This window comes from Podarcis pityusensis (genome assembly GCF_964106645.2).
Source record: "Podarcis pityusensis genome assembly, chromosome: 2".
Lineage (NCBI taxonomy): Eukaryota > Metazoa > Chordata > Lepidosauria > Squamata > Lacertidae > Podarcis > Podarcis pityusensis.
Window position 1 is genome coordinate 59,226,470 of NC_138029.1, and position 24,282 is coordinate 59,250,751.

General features: G+C 41.4%; 2 protein-coding genes across 3 annotated transcripts in view; one reads left to right on the plus strand and one right to left on the minus strand.

Annotated features, from left to right (window-relative positions):
• The window catches only part of SAR1B (secretion associated Ras related GTPase 1B), a 27,879-nt gene extending 20,415 nt beyond the window's left edge, over positions 1–7,464 (minus strand). The window contains exon 1 of the mRNA XM_080996362.1: positions 7,306–7,464. The gene's annotated coding sequence lies outside the window, so the exon portion shown is untranslated. The remainder of the gene's footprint in view (positions 1–7,305) is intronic.
• Positions 7,465–12,899: 5,435 nt separating this feature from the next.
• The window catches only part of SEC24A (SEC24 homolog A, COPII coat complex component), a 32,987-nt gene continuing 21,604 nt past the window's right edge, over positions 12,900–24,282 (plus strand). The window contains exons 1-3 of one of the 2 annotated variants that reach the window (XM_080996266.1): positions 12,900–13,088; positions 22,554–23,072; positions 24,071–24,208. In XM_080996266.1, coding sequence (XP_080852392.1) covers positions 13,007–13,088; positions 22,554–23,072; positions 24,071–24,208 — 739 coding nt within the window. In that variant the 5' untranslated portion in view covers positions 12,900–13,006. Of the gene's footprint in view, positions 13,089–22,553; positions 23,073–24,052; positions 24,209–24,282 lie in introns of both variants that reach the window. The other variant, XM_080996265.1, reaches the window with a different exon arrangement.

Consider the following 24,282-nt stretch of genomic DNA (forward strand, 5'->3'; position numbering starts at 1 on the left):
AACCATAAAAGTGCAATAGTGCAGTACTATTGGCACGTACGATTAAGGATTTTGTCACCAGATATCTTTATATAAAAATCCTGTTTGGGTCTTTCATGCTGAGGCATATTCAAGCCTAACCAAAATAAAAGACATATGCAGTTGTTTGAGGAGAAACGCTTAAGTTCCCATATGGCATCTCCTGCATGAGGAGTGTCAGAGATTGCGGCACAGAAGGAAAGTCCCACCACAGCTTCACCGTTTGTTCATCCAAGTCACTCTAGGTTATGCAAGAATTCGAACCAGGTCTGGATACTGGGCCCACCCTGGATCTTCCATGCACTGTAACACTGGCTTCTAGTACAAGTTGTGGAATGGGTCAGGAATCTTCCACACCTCATCACATGAAGCAAACAAAGGGTAATGCTGCTGATTACCTATTGCACATTTCAACACTGTATTTGCTAATGTCCTATTCTAATGTCCATTACTATGTGTTCGGTGCAATGTAGCCTCCGCAGTGATGTTTGAGATATCCAAAGAAATGGATCAGCCTGGCCCAGGTTCTTGTGGTTAAAACTCTTCTTTTCACTGAAGCTTGCACAGGTCAGATTGAGTATCAAAACCCCACAAAACACAGCTGGTGTTCTTTATTTCAGAATGCTATGGCTTTGCCATTGTTTTTTTGAAAGGTTGATTTCAAACCTCTCACTGCAGGCCAAGGATACTGATGTGATTTGCACACTCCTGCCTGAATACCTATGGCTATAACTACTAAGAACACAGCAAGAGGCAAGTACGGTAAATGTTATAGGAAATGATCTAGGAATAGGTGTCCTTTCACAAAGAGTATAATGTTTGTTGTTGCTGCTGCCCACACTCTGCATGGGGTGGCAGGGAGAAGGCAGATGCAAGAAAGTAACATTGCATAAGCATAGCCCACATAACTCTATCCAATGCCTTCTTCTTACACTGCGGTCCTTGAAGTTCACAGTTGTTCTACACTGTCTGCACAAGCACATGGAAACATGCACACACTTTCCTTCCACTCTACCATATATGCTCCCTAGCTACCACATTCAGAATGCGGAGTCATTTTTTTAGATCTAAACAACTTTAACCCGACAAGATCTTGCATACATTTTAAAATGTATTCTAATGCCTTTATATTAGTCCTCAAGAAGAGGGCACACAGATTTAGGCAGCCCCAGTCCCCACAGCAAATGGTCAAGGATGATGCAAGAAACATCTGGAGGGCAGCAGATTCCCCCTTTCCCATTCTAGAATAAAGGGATATTTGAAACAGTGGCTTTCTCCAAGGCTAAACATCATAGTTTCCCCCTAGCCAGCATATAGGATGACAATTCTAAGGTAATTATTTTATAAACGTAGTAAATGATAACTTACTATTTTGGAAATTCCCCCCTCAAAATTATGATCAATAACTAGAAGAGAATTCACTAGATAACAGTAACAGCTTTGTTTCAAAATATCAAGTAAAAACTCCTCTAAGAAAAATTATGGAAAGAGTTAACATACAATCTGATTGCACTTTAGCCATTGTACTTTGTGCACCTAGAATTGTATAGATTCAATCTTCTAGAAACAGCTTGGCAAATGAAAGTTCAAAGTCTACTGTGTGACTCTGCAAGACTCACAGCAGTTTTACTGAACTTTGCATTCTAAGAACTGCCTGCATTTTCAACTAATTTTCTATTGATGATTGAGTTCTATTCCATTGTAAACTCCATCATAAGTAAAGCAGAAATATATTATGGTCTCTGGAAGCTAAGTAGTATCCAATTACCTTGGAGAACATGCAAGTTTCCAAATGAAATATTTCCATATAAATCAAAACTGTGATTTATGTAAGCCTTTTTTCTATGGCTATCTGGTTACAGTACAATGTAGTGAAACACTATTAGATAGTCATGCATTATTTGAGAGCTACCAAAGGGTGAGGTAGCACCTTTTATTTGAAAAACAGAAGCTGACCTGAACCTGCAGGCTTCTAAATCTACAAGCTATGCTAAGCATCTTTATGTAACTTCTGTAACTGAATACTGATTACCAATCTCTGATGTCTCAATAACCAGTTAAGTTTCAAATCCCAAGTACAATGGAATCCTGGTAAACCTTAACTGCAATTAGTGCTAATGGAGATTTTGGTAGGCTTCAGGCTGACAGGGTATGAGCAGTGACAATTCACGCACCAGAACAGAAGAATTGGGGGCAGGGGGAGGTATATGTCACCCTGCCTGCAATGGCTCACACCCAGTCTCTTAACTATAGTTAAGAAATTGACTATGCTCAAGTAATGAAATTATATCACGTACACCACTTCTGTTTCCCTCCCTGTCCTCTGTATCAACTTTTTGATTGTAAGCTCCATAGGACAAGGCCCATGCCACTCATACCTTGCAAATTACTTTTGTGCATCAATGAAGCTATAAACAAACAGTGAGCTCTAACTAGTCCATCTGCACCGTGTGTGTATGTGTCCCCTATGAATGAGCATAGTCAGAGTGCTCTATACCAATGGGGTTCAAATTTCTCAGACCTTCAGTGATCCCATTTCGTATTGCTGTTCACAGAATCTCTGCTCATCTTCCATTGAATCCTTGTGTGTTACTGTTTCGACCTAGTCATTGCCCCATATGTGCTGACAGGCCTTCCTAGAACACACACCTCAACCCCTTCACAGCTGCACATTGCAAGGCAATACTAATGATGACAGACAAACTGTCTATCAGGCAGCTCACCCACCACTAATAATCCTATCACTGTGGAGCTACCAAGCTTTTATGGAATTCCAAAGTTTTGTGAACACAGTTTGAAAACTGCCACTCTATTATTGAAGGGCAATTCCGTAGTGACCAATATAACATCTGGAAGCTTATGTACATAACATTTGTGTTTTAGCTACTTTTATTTGAACTCCAATTAACATTAAACTATTTGTGTAGTAACTTTATTGATCCTCCCTCCAAAACAAAATCAGTAAGTATTTTTAATTTAAATACTTCCTTTTTCTTTTCTTTTTTTAAAAAGATGTGACCAACATGACAATCTTGCAACCTTAAGAATTTACCTATAACTTTAATAATGTTATTGTCTTTAAAAAAAACCAAGCAAAAAAAGAAATCCATCTGCAGCAATATATGTAAAAAGCTAATGTTTCACGGATAAGAGTCAATCATATGCTGATGTTTCTTGGGAACTGTGGAAAAATGGTTTTCTGTCAAATGATCTGTGACCACTATAACTTGTTACAATTCAATGACAGACACTTACAAATAAATGCCTCCAAAGCAAGAGCCTATGTATATGACATTTAACTATGCATTGACAAGTTGTAGGTCAGCATCAAGTCCATGTGGAAAATTGTAATGTCATTATTTGTTTCTTTTCAACCCAACATTTATCATCATTTGCAGGGAAAACAAAGGTCACAGAAATCCCCTTTTTAAGATGATGATTTCATATCGATGAATATAATCTGGCATCATTTGGCCAACAAATTTTCATTTAAATTTCTCTGCCTCAAACTTAACAACGAAGTTGCCAGCTGACACCAATACTTCAGTGGCTATTTCTGCTTCTGCATCCTTTCAGGATAACCACATTTTCCATAGGGGAAGTATTTCCTGTGCTTGTGGCTTGTTTTAAATTACCTGAAAACTTCATATACACTTTGTGTTCAAGCCTGTTTTCAAACTTTACAGGGTTGTACGGCTCCCTAAGGCAAGGCAAGATATCTTCAGCATTTTTTTTGTGAGGGGGATATATCTAAGGAGAAGATAGAAGCCCCTAGATGCTTCAAGAAATGGGGTGGGATTCTAGTAGCAACATCAATTCTACACTTTTCCAAACCACACCTAGTTTGAACTTACTAATAATTAACCTAAAAGGTTTTCCAACTATTAAATACATTGTCTCTCTCTTGAAAGCAGTAACATATATCCACTCCTCATCCGACCTGTCTTTCAGATTGTAAGCTTCTTACAAAACCTCCATAAGATGCCCTACATGGTACAAATTTTAGGCCCAATAATTATTAAATTCTCAGGGAAGGAATTATGACAGTCCTAAGAAGGGATTTAAATGACACATATGACAACATATTTACGGTATGTAAGTTGCACATTGTGGCGTAATATGAGTCACAATAACTGTTGCATATAATATACATTTCAAGTAACGTTTTATAACTATTATGCACTGTATGTGACCTGTTGTAAGAACATATGGCTGGGCTAGTAGAGGTGTGTGTGTGTGTGTGTGTGTGTGTGTGTGTGTGTGTGTTAGTTTTCTATGTATGGCACTCAACGTGTTTTGTCACTTTCAGACCATGGCCAGAGCTGGATGATTTGGAAGAAACATACCAGAAGGCTCAAGGCAATTATTTAGTAATCCAACTCCTGCCATTCACTGCTTAGTTTTGAGTAATCAGACGTATAAGGACACCTTGGGAGTAGTGTTGCAATTGTTTGGCTGCCTTGCGTCTCTATCATCTCTGTCTCAACCTTTTAACACAACTGCATTCCTACCTTTCAACATGTAAGCAGCAACCTTTCTTGAAGTTGCACTACTACAATGCTAAAGCTAAGAAAGTATATAGGTCATGCCATGCAAACACTTATTTTTTACACATTCTTAAAAAGCTAGCCTGCTTCATAGCACTTTGTAGTGGTATATATGTATAACAGATTAAATACAATGATTTTAATGCCAATTAGATTCACTATCAGAGAGATGGTGGCACTTCTGTATTCATTATATAATGAGGTGGTAATGGTGATCAACTAAAAGTAATTTAATACTGTTTAAATTTACCTTGAATGAATTTCATTTTTTATTGATTCATTCCATTTCACCTAATGCTCCTTCCACCCAAAAAAGGTAGAGTTAGTAATGCAAAATAATCTACACTGACATATGTCATCAGATTCTTAAATGTTAGGAAATCAAAGTGAAACTTCCATGCCTGACCTATAGTGACCTACATATGACTAAGATTGCAAAATTACTTCTTAGTAAGAAACAACTTCTTACAAATTCCCACAGCAGAACTTACAATTTTAAATAGACGTGTGGTTAATGTTTAGTGTACTCCAGAGTCCATTTAAATACTAGCATATTGATTTGGTACACATTACATTCTACAAGTAATTGATGTTTTCTTTAAATACAGACCTCTTTCTTGTATACTATTTTGCTGTTGTTAATCTCTGAAGACTTCGTAACTTTCTACCAATGTAGCACAATGCCTGCCTTCTTTTCCACATTAAATATTAGAAATATATGAAGCTTTATATCAGTGAATAATATTTTTCAGTTTGCCTTCTGGTACAATTCATTTTTTGAACTTCTGACACATGCATAAATTTTCACTCATTTGTTCTAAATTAATTCACCTAAAATTCCTACCACCAAACATCAGGTCCACTAATGTGATATCTGCATTCCTACTTCATTGATAAACAAATTTAAAAGTAGGAGGGTGAGTCTAGAAAATCCTGATTACAAACACTACATAGTTAAAGCATGTTCAGGGGGAACTAATTTGTATTAAGCAACCTTAATATCCATACCTATTATTTTTAACAAAGGAACACAGTCCCCAGGAAAAGCCTCCTAGCCTGACTTCCACATAAGAAGCATGAAAACATTTTAATGAGCTGGTTGAGTAATGAAATATGTTTTAATACCAGTTGTAGGAAAACAAGCAAACGGAAGCACTTCTTAATAGCTAAATTATAATTGTATTTGCTAGAAGCAAACAAAGTTCAATGGGATTTCCTTCCTGGTGCAAGTAGTGTTAGGATTGCTATCCAACAATACTTTTGATTTGCTTCCAGGGTAGAGCTGCAGGAACCAGTGATACTCCAGATGGTGCTAGATTACTACTCCCATCATTCCTGATCATTGATCATACTGGCTGGGGCTGATGGGAGCTGGAGTCTAATACAGTAGTATCTGGAAAGCCTAAGGTTCATCACCCCTACTCTAAGTGACTTCAGATGCCCCAGAAACAGCAGTGAAGAGCGGACAAAATATTAAACGAACTATAAGTTTATGGGGTATTTATCACTTCATGTATGTATTTAATTCTGTACAAAATAGCTGATGGGACAAAAAAGGTTATTATAAAAATTATGGTGTGTGCTTTCTCCTTCTCCCAAGCTGCTATATATACTACACTATAATAGCCCACCAGCACCAAGGCAGCAGTTTCTAATTTTCAATTAAGCCAAGTTCTTCCCATACAGCCAGTGGTGTGTCTTCTGAGCTTCCCACCACTGAGAATGTATCAGTATTAAGCCTTTTGTTTCATAATTATCAATCGGAAGAATTCGCCAACTGACATCTTATCTGAGAATATCATGTCCTCAGTGAGAATGTGTGTGGCCATGGGCACAGCTTGCCAGCTTGGTCCAGAGGTGGTGCGCTTGGCTTGACCCGACTTATGTTTACGTGGGAGGTTACCTGGGCAAATCACTCCGAGTTCCGCATCCGTATATGGAAATGACAAGGGCCTACCTCACAGAACTGTTGTCAAGGGTGAAAGAAACAGAAACCGCCACATATTTTTTAGCTCATTATGTGTGCTATAGCAGTGATTCATTAGTGGCAACTTGATATGTGACAGCGGCAAAGGTTACTACTAGTCAAATCACCAACCCAGTTTCACCCTTCGTGCTCCCTGCACTGACTCATCATATGACAACTGGGCAAGGCACCATACTTGGTTTCCTTTCTAAATTGCAAGTGTCCTTTAGTTAGGCAAAATGCATGACAGCACTGATGAACTACGGAGCCACCAACATCTATTTTAAAATAAATAAATAAAAACCACCATCATAAACAAAACAGGGAAGAACATAAAGAAATAAAGAGGGGGGCAGGCAATCGAGAGACAGGGAGGGTGCGGGGGTATTGGGGGCAAGTGACAAAAGGAGAGGGGAAGAAACAGCGCGAGCTTATTATTGTTATTATTTTAGTGGGAAGGGGAAAGAATCAGTGGGGCGAAAGAAGGGATCTTTTTCGAGAAGGGGCAAACAAATATCAGAGACAGCACTAAGAGCACAAGCAGAGCCAAGGGGTCGGGCAAGGGAGGACTGGGCATGGGGTGGGGGGCAGCAGAGGTAAGGTGGGAGCATATGGCTAGCAGGACAGACCCGGCAGAGAGAGGCTATGGGGCCGGAGAGTCGTCGCGGGGCTCTGTGGGGCGGACAGGCCAGAGGCGGCGAGAGAAAGGGGAGCCAGTCCCTGGTCAACCACCTTCCCTCCCGGCCGGCAGCCCCGCCGCCAAGCGCCACTCACCCGCTACCGAGAGCCTGGGATCCGGGCCAGTCCGTCTTCAGCTCCGCCCGGCACCAACACAGGAGCCCGAGGCCGCTCCGCTCGGCTCTTCTCCTCTCCTCCGCTCCGCCCCTCGCCGGCTCCTTCCTTCCGGGTCCCGTCGGATTACGGCAGCCGCCGCCGCCGGGAGCTGAGCCGCCGCCTCCTGTTTCTGCTGTGGATGGTCGGGGTCGGCTGATGGGGCGTTTTGCCTCTGGCTGGGTCGCCCTCGAGCATCCCGGCCCCCAACGAAGGCTGCTCCTGTTCCAGACGCTTCTCGTTCAGAAAACAACCGCCACCATCGCCCTATAGCTGCTTTCAAGGGGTCTATTCGGAAAGAGGGTCCTTTATGGGAGGGGGGTCTCGCTGGAGGGCTGCGGCTTCAACCCAAATCCGCGGTTACTCCTTCAGATCCTTTGTTAGGCAGGCTGCATCCACTCCTTATTTCCTCACCCTTTTATTATCGTTGGGTGTTTTAGGGTTCCAAGCCCCCCCCCCCCCCAATATTTACCACGAGGCCAAGAGCAACATTTGAAAAATGAGAGATATTACTAGAACTGGTGGTCCTAGAGATCACTAGGCCTTGCGTTGAGTTCTTTGCAGCGCAAGCCTAACCATGTATGCTCAGAAGTAAGTCCCGTTGAATTAAATGACGTTTACTCCCAGGTAATAGTTATGGAGCAGGTGAAAGTGTTCCTGCTACCCTGGGGTCTCAAACCACTGTAAGTCACAAGAGCCCTGCTAGTATGTCTGGGTGTTGCTATTTTATTTTATTTTTTATTTTTTTATTGCATTGTACTTTGGTATTTGTATTTACTGTAGCTTTGCTATATTTTCTTTGTAGTAATCATTTCATCACTTTGGGGCCTGTGACCAAAAAGCAGTACAGAAAATAACCAATGATGATGGCTGGTTTGCAGTCCCACACAGTCTGTGCCTTTCCTTTTCAGGATCTCCTCCACCCCAGATGCTATGCAATTAGGACTTTGACATTGCCACATGTGTTTGTATGTTTGTTGCCAGGGTGTGGGAAGCAGGAATCCCTTTGCCTCACACTGTTATGATCTGGCTTCAGCTGCCCTCAAAATGGGACTTTCAGTAGGGAGCAGGGAAGTTGAAAAGCTCAGACACAACAGCCCTTCCTCATTCAGATCCTCTGGACTGTGAAGGAACAGGCTCTCAGGGTACACAAGAAGGGTGCATGTTGTTGCCAGGGTACATGAAGCAATCATTTGGAGATGGGGGGGGGAGATGGGAAGAAGGGGGGAAAGCAGAGGGCAGAGCCCATTGGGCATTTAGCTCTGTTGGGATGCTACCTGGTAAGGATAGCTTATCAGGCAACATTGGGGTGAGGTAGTAGGTCAAGTGGGGTGCCCCTGCTACCCTTTAATATACAAGCCTTTCCTCGACGTGACTCACTTGTTGAAATGTTTGGCATTTTATATAATAAAACATATATAATTATATATATGTTTTTGGTCATGTATTATTTTTTAGAACGCTGAATTTACACCCTGGGACACTTCAGTCAAACATCAAATTAGGTAGATTTCCAGGGTGCAAAGGGATTGTTAGCAACTCTGCAAAGGATCATAGCCTTAAGCCCACTAATTTCATTAGATCATCTTAACTGTGTGCTGAATTGTGGTTAGGATGTGAATATAAGTAAGGTCCAATTGCTATGTTCTTCTTTGTAAGCATGGCATATTAGCTGGATGTAAAGATAGTAATAATCTGGGCACTGAAATGCTGCATTCAGGAAGTCTTGGAAAATAATCTGGTAGTCTTATTTTGCAAAGTATTGTTTGCAGCATGAGAAAAAGAATGCCTGATTACCTTGATTCTTCCCATTGTATAATATTTCCTTAACTTTCAGCTGTTGCATAGTTTAAGTTTTCAGTATTTGATCAACAAATGTCTTCTGTACTCAAGTATTAAATAACTCAAGCGGTTGGCATCCTTACATGTAACTTTGTAACTGGGGCCAAGAATGGAATGCACTAAACTATATCACTCTACTAACATCATTCCAAATAATTTTAGAAAATAAAATAGTTCTGTGATTAGGAAATGCTTTACTAGGCAAATATTTAAAAGGGTTAGGTAACATTTGTATTGTTCAGGGCAATTATAAGTAAAATTAATGTGGTTTGGAGTTTCGTGCTTGGTTTCTCCCCTTTCAGAAAAAAAACTGAAAATACAAGGTAAATAAGACTTGACTAATTAATGGGATAGGAATAAAGCTTAGTCAGTGTGGCCTTGTGTCAGGGGAACGGCCCATCGCCCATCTGTAGAAAATTCAACATGCCAATGTGCCACGTTCATCAGAAACATTGTCAGGATATCGGTCATAAGAATCTAGCAACCATGTTCTTCTCTCGTCATTAAACACTCCCTCCATTAAACACAAAAAAATGATTGTGGCCTTCCTCCACGATAGAAAGATTGCATCATGGAAACGACTTCTTTCATAAGTCACTTGCTAAGGATGCTTTTTGGTGTACAGTAAAAGCCAGAATGAATCTTGTTGATTTCATTTTGATAGTATCACAGTTTACCTTGTAAAACCTATTTTCCAACCCCACCCTTTCAGGTAAGGGATGTATTGGGACTCTCTGAAGCTGAGAATTTACTTCTTGTGACAGAGTTTAATCTAAAAAAATTTTAAAAATTGACACAAGAACTGCATAAATTCAAGCCTACCAGCGAGTTACTTTTATTTTTATTTATTAAATGTCTATACCACCCTTCATCTGAGGATCACTGGGCAGTTTTAAATATTAAAACCACAAAAATACATAACAGTAGCAACAATAAAAAACCAACCCCCAAAGTTTAAAAGGCTATAGATTGTTTTATTAGCCAAAGGCCTGGGAGAAGAGGAATGTTTTTGCCTCTAGTGTGCACTAACAGTCATTATTTGCTACTGTCTTTGTAATAATAGTGTTATGAGTTGTGGGTACAAGATTCCCCTAAATTCTTGGGTCTGATAAGTGTTAGAATTTAATCAGTGTTTGGGGTGTTAAATTTGGTCGCCAGTCACAAAATTTAGCAAAGTTAAAATACTGGCCAAACTAGCTTCCTATTTTCAGGAAATCTTACCATTAACCAAAGGGAAGGTAATGGGCCATTAGGAAAGCCAGACAGAGGGCACTTTTTGCCAGTCAGAAAATGGGAGGGGTCCGTTACTCAACCCAGATTTAGTTTGGAAGACAAAGGAGAGTTTTGAGGTAGAGTTTTAGAAGTGACTTTAGGATTGGGTTTTTGCAGTGATGCTGCAGTCTGTGAAATGCAGCAAGTTGGAGAGAGGGTCAGAGCCATGTTTGAGAGCATGTTGGATTTCTGTTTGAATCCAAGGCTGCAGCTATGGAGGAAGCTAGATCCTCTTGGAGTGTGATTATGAGAATCTTTCCATTGTAGTCCAGGTTGTATATATGTGTAAATAAACCATATATCATAAAGACACTACAGCCTCTGCCAACCCTCATTTCCTGAATGAAACATGAACTCTGGGTAAGCACCTAGAAACCTCTGGAATCTTGCACCACTCAGAGATTGGGGTAGTGTGCAACAATACATATGTATATGCTTACCTTCAAACTGGCGTTAGATCACAATTTGGATGGCAGATGCAGAACATGAGGTGCGTTTACATTCCATTCCATATATCTATAAAAAGGAGGCTGGGCTGGAACACTGTAGAGTCCATGGACTGTCATCCTCCCAACTGCTAACCGTTGTTTCTAGGAGGGAAACGCAGCACAATGTATCTATTGCATTTAAATTATAAATCAAAACACAGCATAGGCACAGGGATTTGGCAAACACTGAGGTACATTCGATTAGCAGAGCCTGCAAAATTGCTTTGAGCCCACAACTGAGGTGTAGAGCAGGTTGGTGTGAAAATGGTCTTCCAAGTCAAATCCTGCTGATGCAGAGGTTCCCCACCACTGTACTTTCTCCAGAAAACATGGACAAAATATTACTAGAAACCACCCTCCCTGAAAAAGTATTTCCCAGACAGGAATATAATCAGACTTAGCACCATGCTTATTATACTTCTATTGATACATATATTAGAAGAGAGTGGAGAATTCACGTCATTGTAGAAGTGAAGGCTGACATTACTTTACAAGAAGATAATGGGTGGCAGTCATTACTTGATGAAGACATAAAAAGCTTTTATACTTTTCTGTGTAATGCCATGACTCCGAGGAAGGAACTAATGCATTAACACTACTAGGTATCTGAAGAAGTGTGGATGCACACGAAAGCTTATACGTACCAAGAACAAACTTAGTTGGTCTCTTAAGGTGCTACTGGACAATTTTTTTATTTTTTATATATATTTCGACTGCGTCAGACCAACACGGCTACCTACCTGAAACTATTATAATGATTTATGTTAATTTATAATATAAATACTAGATTGAGGCACATGTTTAACTACATCATAGTGGCTGAATTCTTTCAACAAATGATATGATTAATTAATTGGTTAAAAAAAGACCGCAGATGTGTAGTATCTTGGTTTTTGTTTTAAATATAATGAAAATAAAAGCCACTCGATAGCACTTTTGACATGCTTGTTTATATTTATTTATTTTTCAGCAAAAAAAGAGTAGAATGTGGTGGAGTGCCCTTATATTTGAAAACCTGAATCCTCTGGCTGATGGGGGAATCTATCACTGTCATGTTGGTGCCACTGTATGAGGAGTGGGCAGAAAAAAGTTTTCAACTTTGTTTCAGCTTATTGGAGGGGAGAAAATAACTTTTAACTCATTGAAGATTCTATATGATGAACATTTCAACGTATACCAACAGGCAAGTCCCAAAGCCTGCACTCCCAAAATAATATAGTGTATGTAACAGGGAGTAAGTAGGTATTTCTAAAGGTTTCTTAAAAGATATTGTAGAATGATTTGAAAGTGACTGTTTTGCCTGCAGAATGCAAAATAACTCATAAGCAACCATACTCTCAACATTTAGATAACTATCTAAAAGAAATACAGTACATTCAAACACCACAGTCTATAAAACAAGCAGCAACAAGAACACGCCCCCCCCGCCCACGCCCAAGCCCAAACACGCTGAATCTGGCTGGTGGTGGTTATTCGACGGCGAAGAAAGCTCACTCTGCACATCCTCAGAGATACCCTAATATTTGTTCGTCGCGCAGAATTACTGTGGGTCAGGTCTTGCACTGAAAATAGACACTGGCGAGCTCGGTTGCAACGACCTGATACAGAATAGACAGGCTTCCTCAACCTTGGCTCTCCAGATGTTTTGAGACTACAATTCCCATCATCCCTGACCACTGGTCCTGCTAGCTAGGGATCATGGTAGTTGTAGGCCAAAAACATCTGGAGGGCTGGAATAGAAGAACAAGCAAAAGTCCGGGGCAGCGCGCTCGCCGTCCTGTCCCTTTAAGCACCCCCGCCTCCCTCTCTCCCGCGCCGCTGCTCTTCAGCCATAAGCCCCGCCCACGACCCCTCTCGCTCCCTCTGTCCCCGGAAGTGCCACGTGTACGGAGTGCGCTTGCGCGGCTGCGTCCGGTTCCTTCCGGTGTGAGGAGGGTGAGCGCCTCCCCGCCCTCCCACTCTGGGCTTGGCGCTGGGGCCGGGCGCGCAGTCACGGGAGCCCGCGCACCGACGACCCTCCTGCCGCCGCCGCCGCCACCACCATGGCCCAGCCAGGGAGACCCGCCGCCTACAGCAGCCAGAACGGGGCTGGGCAGCCGCAGCAGCAGCAGCCGTACAGCAACGGTGAGGGAGGCCCGGCCGCGTCCGGGTGGGGTCGGGTAGGGGCAGCGCACGGACTGCGCGGAGGACCCCAACATGCCGGCGCTGACGCCCGTCTTGTGCCTGGAAGGGCCCTTGGGACGGGGCGCGAGGCGAGTGAGCGCCACCAGCAAAGGCAGGGAGGGGTGTGCGTGTTTGTCTAGATGTGTCTAATGAGGAGCCCTGGGTTTTCCTTCTCGTTTGTTAGCCCGCCTTACTGCTAGAAATAAGGGCTAGACGACTCACACGGCTTTGGGAGCCTGGGAGGGTTTCTACTTCTTAACCCTGACCCAGACCTTTCAGGCTTCGTTTCCTGACCGGCTCCTTAAGTCGCAGTCACGGCTTCTCTAGTAGCGAGTGACTAATGGGGAAGTGCTTTGAGCAGTAGCACTCTTCTTATTATTGTTCAGGCTTGATTTGATATCCGGTTTTGGCTTCATGGCAGACCTTAGTGTTTTCCTGCTGGGAGGCTTGTGAATGGCGTGGGTTCGGAGCCCTGGTGGCACCCTTAAAAGCGAAACGTTCCTTGCCGGAATATTCGCGTACCTTAATACAGAACAAAAGGAGAAAGTGTCGAGTGACTGCTCTGTACAGCCAGCTGCTCATGTAACCTGTTAAAGGTAGTTTCTCGATTTCACAATCACTTGATCGATGATAAGTTGCGTCTTCGGAATAACCGCCCCACAGTTTTTTGGAAGAATGAAGGGCTTGAAGAACACAAACTAAAGCTACTACCACACTGCATGCAGTGTGGTAGTAGCTTTAGTTTGTGTTCTTCATCTGCTACAAAGAATCTAGGTCGATCATGACCAAGAACTGCTGGTGTGAGTATTTGGATACAAGGTATAACATCGAATCTCTTTTATCTGACTGATTGCTCAAGTCTTCTTTTACTGTGGAACATAACTATAATCTGAGACTGGGTTGATACATGTCTGAACTATGCCCCTTCACCCACAGGTACACCTGCAGATGTTTCTGGGTTAAGCAACACAATTCATAACCTTTAGATCTGGTCCACTGTGCATTTATGCGGTTGGATGGGGCTGATAGAAAGCAATTGCTAAATATCTTTAAATTGTACTTGCTGGAAAACATAGGAGGGGAGAGTGCTCTTGTGCTTGAATCCTGTTTGCTGGTTTCTCACAGGCAATCACTGTGAGAACAGGATGCTAGACTAGATGGGTCTTTGGCCTGATCCAGCAGGCTCTTCTTATGCACCCCAGTTTCAGGATTTCTGTTGTCTGAAATACACTTTTCTTACTGATTTCACCAGTCCTTAGCAATTACAGGATTTATAGGAATGACCACAGGACTTCATTATTTGGAATAATAAAATGCTATAGCATTGGAAGTATGTTCTTCCATATCCCTCCTCTTCCTGTTGCATGCTAGCTATAGCAAAAACATTCTGTCTTCTGTTAAGCCAGAGTTCCCATTACATACCAACTGGGAAACGCTAACTTAATGTCAGTCATCCTGGTTTGCTAGCAAACATCAAACCAAGGAATTATTGCTGAGACGTGTCGTGCCTAGAGTTTTGTAAACCATGGCATATAAAGCTCTGGACAATGCTGCCCATATGTCCCAATGCTGCCTCTATGTAGCAGCAGAGTGCTGCACGTTAAGTTCACATAAAATCAAGTTGCTCACTCTTGCTCATATTTCTAAACACTATCTGAAATCTGTGTAGCACCTTAAAAAGGAACATTTCTTGTTTTGGAATCAAATGAGGAAATAAGGTTACAGATTCAGTGTGGCATTTTGGAATATCTTCACTTAGCTGAAATATCCTTGAGGCCTCAGTCACCATTTTGAACTTGGTTTGCCTATGTGGCACTATGTTTATGTGGTGGTGGGAAGATCTTTATCCCTGAAGTACGGCTCCTACACTTAAATAGCTGCAGATTTATACTTGAATATCTGCAGTTGAAATGGCTAGCTTTAAAAGATTGTTGTTTTATAAAATCATCATTTAATTATTTGTCTCATAAGAGATTCTAAATAAAGTTTGGATACATGAATGTGGCTTGTGTTTTGCCAACATCATGAATGGCTCATATAGCATAAAGACAGCCCTTCTTCTGAACAACTTGTACTCTAAATAGAACAATCTACAAGCAGAGAGTAGGCTGTCAAAAAAGTGCTTCTGTTAAAAATGCACAGTTCTGAACAAATGAATTTAATCATATGTAAGTATAGATGGAATAAAGAAGTAAGTTTAGAACAAGCTGAAACAAGGAAACCAGTGGCCTGGATCAGACATAATGGGAAACATAACGAGCTACTCCTGCCCTTCATTTATTTATTTATATGCATAATGGGAGGAGATTTGTTTAGCAGAAAATCAAGGTTTCTAATTATGCCTAGAGAGGCCCTGAGGCCACTGGAATATGTGAGGGAAAGGAGCAAAATAGCAGGCTAGTGTGATGCTTCCCAATAACGGGAGAGTTCTTTGCTTATGGAATTAGGAATTGGTTTGGCCACCTCATAAGATGAGAAGACTCTCTAGAAAAGACCCTGATGTTGAGAAAGATTGAGGGCACAAGGAGAAGGGGACGACAGAGGACGAGATGGTTGGACAGTGTTCTCGAAGCTACGAACATGAGTTTGACCAAACTGCGGGAGGCAGTGGAAGACAGGAGTGCCTGGCATGCTCAGATCCATGGGGTCATGAAGAGTCAGACACGACTAAACGACTAAACAGCAACAACATCTTAAAGGAACTTTTTGGCAGAGTAAATAAATACCCATCCTTTACACATGTCAGGCGTACCGCTGGCCCACATCCCTTTAACACCCATACCACTACTGTGCAAGGCCAGCAGCATAGCCCCAGTCATTATGTGAGCTGATGTTGTGGTTTGCTGTCTGGAAGGCCATGTTTAATTGTCTGAATAGGACCCAAAAATCTAAAGACTGTGTGTAAGGATGAATGTAGATGTAGAACTTACCAGGTCAGTTTGTGAGCTTCTGAGCAGACCTGAGATTCCAGCAAAACGTGCCTGTTCCGGCCTTACATGACACACGTATTTATTCCTCCACATCCTTTATACTCTAGTGATTCATTTCATTCCCAGAGAATTCTCATTGGACTTACCCTTGATACTTTGCATCTCTTGATGTTCTTACTTCGGCTGTTCTCATTTATTCTCATGACTCCTGGGACAACATATTCTAGCAGTGGGAAACCTCCAGCCTGTGGGCCTAATTAAGCCTGGCATGAGTCCCAACTTGGTTTTTGAGGCCTTTATCCACAAAACACACCCACTTGCCCCACATCTCATGCAATTAGTGGTATCAGGTGTGAGGCAGGTATGGATTTGGCTACAAAGGAAAAAATGTGGGCTGAGGTTCTGATCATTCTTTTGGAAGTGGTGCTCCCTGCCAGTGCCAATTGATAGCTACTGGCAGGGAGTCCCATTCCGACTGGCTGTACTAGGGAGTTCTTTGATCAAAATAGTGTAGTTGAGCGGGACTAACTTTATCTGTTTGGAGCAAGCTTTGAATTCAGACCACTTCTTCCAAATGGTGCATTGATCCTTCTGCAGATGCATGCAGAGGGGGAAATGCAGTTTGGAGGAACAGTTATAGCAAACCCCTTTGAAGATGTGCTTCTCATCTGTAACCTGATATTATGACAGGTAGGTGGTCTCTCTCCTGTCAAAGTAACCCTGCCCGGGTGGGTGGGGAATTGGGGATCCATCATGATGAATGCCCAGTTCCCCACACCTGTCTTATACTGATACCAATCCTGTATCTTGATTTGAATTTTGTAATTTTGCTGTCTAGTATTGTTTTGATTCATTTATTTTATTTATTATACTTTTGCGGTACAGTCAAACCTCAGTTGACGAATGTAATCCATTCCAGAAGACCGTTCAACTTCCAAAATGTTTCACAACCGAGGCACAGCTTCCGATTGGTTGCAAGAACTTTTTGCATTCAAGCGGAAGCCACGTCATATGTTCTATTTCCAAAAAACATTCAAATACCGGAGCATTTACTTCTGAGTTTTTGGCATTTGGGAACCGATATGTTCCAAAGAGGAGGCATTCGGGAACCAAGCGTTGACTGTATATTTGTTTTGTATTGGGAAGTATTTTTGTTTCTCCTGTGAGCCACTTTGAGCTCAAGTTGGTTGCTGGGGAAATGACATACAAATATTAAACAAAATCATTTTAAAAATCTGCCCGATCGCTTACCCTAAGTATTACAAGGATATCTGGATATTCTCCAGAACGCATCTGGCTTGATTCAGATCTTCTTAACAAAGAATGCTTACAACACTTGTATATAATAGAAGAGTGGCAAGCTCTAAAGAATGGAAGAGCAGAATTCAGCTTTGAACTCCAGCTTTGAAATGTATACAGGTGCAATTCTATTCTGGTATACCCCTGTTCATAGCACCCATACGTTTGGTCCTTCCACAGGTAATTTTGTCTTATGGCAACTTCACATACTCTGTGTCATTTGATTACTTTTCAAAATTACCGTATTTTTCACTCTATAACACGCACCCGACCATAACACGTACATAGTTTTTAGAGAAGGAAAACAAGAAAAAAAATATTCTAAACGAAACAGTGGATGTATGATTTTTGTGGTTCATGCTGTGGCCACAGACATGTGATCTGATGGTGAATTTGGGGTAGCCCAATGCAAAAATCCTGAGGATCCATGCTTTGTAACCACGTTTTTGCACCACTGTGGCCCCAGGCAGCAGTGGGTGCGTGATTTATTTGGTGCAAGCTGTAGCCATGGACATGCTATGTGATCTGATGGTGAATTTGGGGTGACCCAGTGCAAAAATCCTGAGGATCCATGTAGATCCATGCTTTGTAACCAGGCTCTCTGTCCCTCTCTCCTCCTCACTCAGCGGCTCTTCTCCCGCTTTGCTGTTTCAAAGCGAGCCACGGAGGAGGGAAGGAAGGGGAACCATGGATCCTCTGCTCACGACTGCAGCAGACCCCCCTGCCATCCGTAGGCATTCGCTCCATAACACGCACAAACATTTCCCCTTACTTTCTAGGAGGAAAAAAGTGAGTGTTATGGAGCAAAAAATACGGTATGTGGATTGCAGTTCCCTTACAGTCCTGTCCTGGAACAACGGCAGGATATTAGCTGGGGATGGGAAGGGAAAGCGCATTCCTAAATTTACTGATCTTCATGAAATCTGGCTTGAGGAATTAGAAATCAATGAGAGCTCACTTGGCTGTTCAAAAGAGTGGGATCTTGCTGCTTTCTGAAAAACAGGAAGTACAGATCAGTTGGAGAATTGACTGAATTGATGAGTTGTCATCTTGAAACTGAAAATCAAATATGAAAGAGTATCTTAGACTACTTATGTTTGGCAGTTACACTATACATAGAACACACACCTTAAAAATTATATTGGCTACCAAATTATTTTAATGGCTAGGACATCTGCATGCATGGGGAATGATTTCCCCCGTAAAAATTATGCTGTGTGATAGGTATTATTTAATATCTATATTCCACAATATAGATTTGATTTGTACTTGTTCAGATTATACACAAAAATCTGCCCACTACTGTTGAGCAGAGCTTTTACTGAGGTAAGCATTGGGGAGGGGGTGGAGAGAGGGCATGGTGTTTGCCACCTTATTCTGGCTGTCGGTGACAGTTGGAAGCAACACGATTCCTTACTACATCCAAAACCCAGCATAGATGAGAGATTTTCCCAAAGCCCTTTCCTTCTCCAGAGAAGGATGAGGAGAGTTCCTGCCATAATAACGAACATGCTTTCTAGTAGCAATGACATTGTGGACCTTTGATTCCAGTCCTTCCCATGAAAGGAGGCAAACTTGGCCCTGCAGTCACATTAAGATTCAGAGGCCCATGAAACCTCAGCAAAATATATTTTAGAGACACTGCCAGCCTTCTGAATGATGGCTAGTCAAAATGTCTGTACCCTTGGGGGAAAGCTCTGTAAAAATTACTCTGTACTGGTCAGATTATCACTTGTTGTAATTAGTTATTTACTCTGTTACCTATCTAAAACTAGGTCCCTCACACCCATTTTTCGGATCGCACCATCACAGAGACCCAGGGTGCAGTGGTGGTAAAATAGAAGATGTGGAACTTATTTCTCATGGATCTTAGCATTTTGTTTTTAAAAAACCGAGTTGATTTTTCAGAAACAGATTGTATTTTGCTGAACATTACTGATGACGAAACTAAACTTTTATTTGTGCACCAGCCATGAAACTGAACAAATAAACATCTGTTTCAAGAGAAGCTATCTAAAAATTAAAAAATAGTCAGCATTTCATGCCCAAACCTTTTGAGGGAACTGTTTTGGCAGATTGCCCTTTATTAAAGATTATTGTCCAAATTATGCCTCTGGTCTTAAGCTACAATTTGAGAGAATGATGATGATACTGAATTTTTTCAGAAAAGTTTTTAAGAACTATTCTAGGCACCCCAGCTCTCCATGAGTATTTTCTCTGAAGTGAAGTAATACTCGGGGTAGAATTGTATGTGCATTTGAACCTTTTCAAGTATTGAACTATATTGCTAATAGATCCAAAGCAGATTCCCCAAAATCTGTTTTACAGAATGTACTCAGCTCAGCCTACCAGTTGCAGTGATGTTTTGATCATGTGGATTTTTGTTCATGAGTTTTCTCGATTTTGAGCATCCTTTGTAATGCTGGGACTCAAATCCAATAATTCTGTCTTAGCGGGATGGATGGGCTACATGAAGATGGCCCCATGTTGTGTTTATGTACTAAAATGTTGCTGGAAATTATTTAACTGATACTAACAGTTGTGTTGAGCAACCCAAGTGTTTACCATTCTCACATTCTACAAAATACCACATGCAGTTCTGCATTAGAAATATTGGAAATCCCCTTCAGTTTGCACCTTTGTGTGTCATAATTGACTGCATTATTCGTTACTTGCTTAGTTATTCTACAACTGCAAGTATTGGAAATATAGTTGTCCTCCAGCTGATAAATTTGGTAAAATCTATAAAAGAAGGCCTTTTATAATGAAAATAAGCAGGCTGCACAGTCACCACATCTTCCTTGGCAAAATTCTTTTTGAGCCTGATGCTCTTGATCTGTTCCTTGGATCAGTGTGGTGGTATTTGCTATGACTCTTCAATAACAGGAAAGACTCCTGCAGTTATTTGTTCTTTCATCTTATCTGTTTCTGCCTGTTTTGTGTTTTTGTTTTATGCCTGCATTTGTTTGGGTATGGCCTGTGGCTGAAGCAAATTAACTATACCGTGGTCCCCTCTCTTACTGCCTCATGGCGGCTTGGAGCCAAACCAGATGTGACACAGGATACATGGGGAACATCTGCTGACAGCTCCTGTTCTGTTTTCAGTTGCAGCAGGTTCTAAATTTGATCAAAGCAGTAGTTTGGGATGGTCATGACCCCTTCTTCTTTCACATTTGTAGGGGAGACATCAGGTCAACTTAATATTTCCTCTTTGGGGAGAAAAATACCCTGGATGGGAGAGTTGGATTTTTTTTTTAGGGCTAAGCATCCCCTTCCCACTGCTCTGATCAAACATGGAGCTCTCTGTGGCTGCATTAAAGTAACAATCAAAACTGTTGCGATACATTCCATATCATGCCCATAGGGAGCCTAAACATTTTGGGAAGGGGCACCAAAAAAGCAATAGGGCATTTATCTGGTCTGTAGGACTTTTAAAGACAAAATTGTAAACTGTTTTTATTTAGCCTTTAACTGTACTGCAACTTGTGTACACTCAAAATATTTCACTAAGCAACTTCAACAATTGCTACTTTTCTTGCAATCAGTTAACAAAAAAGGTAACAAAACAAGAGAAACTACTAGTAGAAAGTCAAGAATGAGCTTCAACTGTATTCTTACAGTTTATAACAAAAGTTTTCTTGTTTTCGATGCTGCAAAATGTAGTGAATTGAAGACCAATGCTATCGTCATGACGTTACTGCTTAAAAGAGCAAGCTCTGCTTTACATTATTACAGTACTGGCAATAGCTGTGAACCTTAAAAAAAAAAGGGTAAAGAACCCCTGGATGCTTAAGTCCAGTCAAAGGTGACTATGGGGTTGCGGCATTCATCTTCCCGCCAGAGCGGTACCTATTTATCTACTTGCACTTTGTCGTGCTTTCAGACTGCTAGGTTGGCAGGAGCTGGGACTGAGCAACGGGAGCTCACCCCGTCATGGGGATTCAAACCGCCAACCAAGGCTCAGTGCTTTAGACCACAGCGCCACCCACGTCCCTTGTGAACCTAAAACTAGTGTTAAATTAGGAAAGCAGATTTCAGCTGTTGACATACTGCTTAATGAAAAGACCATGTCCTGGAAATGCTGTTCCATATTTTGTGAGCTCATATGCAGATTGCACCAACGATGGACGTTCTTCAGTAAGGGATTTTATCAACTCAAGCTCTGATTTCAAGTAGTCTGGGGTGTGTTTCAGTATTTCAATGAGTGGATTCAAATTGTCCTCATTCAGCGCTTGAGCAAATGTTTGCAAGCTACAGATATAACAGTATTGTATGTCTCCTTGAATGTGTTTTTTGATTAATAAGTGCAATGGTCAATGACTCACCTAATTGGTGAATTTAGATACTTAAGAAAAAATTGACCAGCTCTATCAATCTTCCGTCTTTCCATTTTAATGGAAAGCATCTTACCCTTGTCACATGATGTTTAATGGTAGGCAGATTCTGCTCCAGTACCATCCCAAATAAGAGCATATTTAAGAAGAAAAACAAAGGTTGTCATGTTCATTTTCTAAAATAATTTTAATTATCAGTTCATTAAAAGTTAGGGGGTGCAGAGAATTTGGGGGGCAATCTCCCCTATCCCAACTACAGACCTGCTTCCCATGTCTCCTGCATGACACCTGGGTTGGTGATTCAGGGAGTTAACATGACTTAATTCCATTCCCTTGTGTAACCATGTGCCAATCAGCTTGCTATAATGCTACAGTGCTAATGGAAAGGGTATCTGCTTGATTTGGGGCTATTTCCTGTCTCCTCTGGTAGCTCCCCATCTCACACCAAAGGCCTTTACTAAGGGTTCTTTGAACCTTTGGAGAAGATTTTTAAGGTCACAGGGAAATATAGTGAGGAGCAGTGGGTTGTGAATTGCCTTGGTGTAAGCTTCCCTTCTTTTTGTGCAACCAAGCACTTTTTGTGCAGTAGTGATTGCATACCTTTTTGTTTGACTGTGCAAAATCTTAAACATGTTAGTTCTTTTTATGGAATTATACCCCATTGTGAACAATGATATGGGGGCTTTATAATTAATGTGAAGCAAATCGGCAAAAATTGCGTATAGTTACTGCTTTTCCTGGTGGCTTTCTCTCTGCCTTTAACTTGTATCTTCAGGAAAATTTAGTTTCTGTTACTGTAATGTTCGCATTCCTCAATGGCAAGAATATATAGCATTCATTCAATGATTTTCCTCCTTCCCCAGGTCCTGTACAAAACCCAATGGTGAATTCATCACGCTTACCAGGTGGACAGGGATACAATTCTTTTGTCCCAGGCATGTATTCTCAGCAAGCGCCTGCAAAGAACCTGGTGCATACATCTTCTGGACCCTATAACTATGGTGCACCTCAGAACGCTTCACCTTTTAGTAATTATCAGGGACCTGGGCAAACTCTTAATCGGCCACCTATTGGATCTGCTTCTCTAGCAACAGCACAACAGGGACCTGTTGCCCAGATGCCTCCTCTATCGCAGAACTCAGCTGCTGCATCAAGCTCTGCCGGTAGCTTTCATTCTGGAGTTAATCCCCCAGCACACTCAAACTGGCAGTACGGACAGGCTCCTTCAGTTCAGCCAGCAATGGGCTCTCAGCCAAACCATTTTGCTCATGCAGGGGCAACTCAGCCATTGTTACCTTCATCAGGGAATACAAATCCATCATCAAGCTATCATATTTCTTCTGCTGGAGGTCCTCCAGTTCAAAACAGCTATACAAAGCCAGGTAAGAAAAGAAATTCTCCCAATATATTTCTGCAACTGGAGTAGCAAAGAATATTGACTGTCATTCATCTTGAGCATTCTTGAGTCCAGACTTTTGAAATAATGATGTACTTAAAAGCAATCAATTCTGGAAAAACGAATAAATGTTCTCATGTCTATTGTGGGTGGAAATCAGTGCTTTTTTTCTGGGGGGATGCAGGGATACGCATACCCCTAAACATTTTGTGAATCTAAGTTTGGCCTCATTGAGGGGCAGTATTTCAATATGAGTAGGAAAATGAGCGTATCCCTAAACATTTTTAAGATAAAAAGCACTGGGTGAAATTCAACATTGTGCTATTATGATGGTTCCAGTAGTGCAAGCATTTTGCAACAGACAAGTAGATGCTTCATTGTTGCTGGTATGAGAAAAAGGTGGGTGGGGAGAACACTTTATTCCTGCTACTTCATGGTATATGTTGTACCTTGTGGCTTTATAGACAGAATGTGTCATATGGATGGGGTTACACCATGTGTAGCTCTTACCTACAGAGTGATTTGTTACACTTGTACGAAACAAAATGAACAGGGCTAAACCTGGTGGTGTGGGTAGCCAAATACATTTCACAATATTCACGCTACACTAATTAGCACCAACATTCTAAGTGAACTCCCTCAACCTGTTCCAGCAGTTTTGTATGACATGATTGCATTGTGATATATTATCACTATATTATTATTGTTATTGTCATTATTCCTGGCCATTCTGCCTAACGAAGACTTCTGTGCATATTCCTACACCTGCTCTTTGGATCAATATGCAGATTGTATTGAAAAAGGGAGTAGAATGAGTTTGGCTTTGAATTGTATTAAGGTTACCTAAAATATCCCTCATGTAGAAGAAATTTAATGCACTTATTAAACCCTCTTGGTTGGTTCTGTAAAAAAAAAAAACAACTAATCAGAAGCAATGTTGATTCTATGTTCTGATGATTCTTGCAGGTTCTGTTCCTCTTCCAGGTAATCAGCTAACATATTCGCCAGTTAGACCTCCTTTAGGACCTCCTCCAGTTAGCAGTCCAGCCTCTACACGGCCCATGGCTCCTCCAGCAAGCATGACACCCCAAGCTTTACAAAATTCATCAAATACACAAGGAGGTAAGGAATTGATCCTGTAATAAGGAAATGTTATTTAATGTTACTACTAAAGATTAGTAGGGTATCAGTGTTGC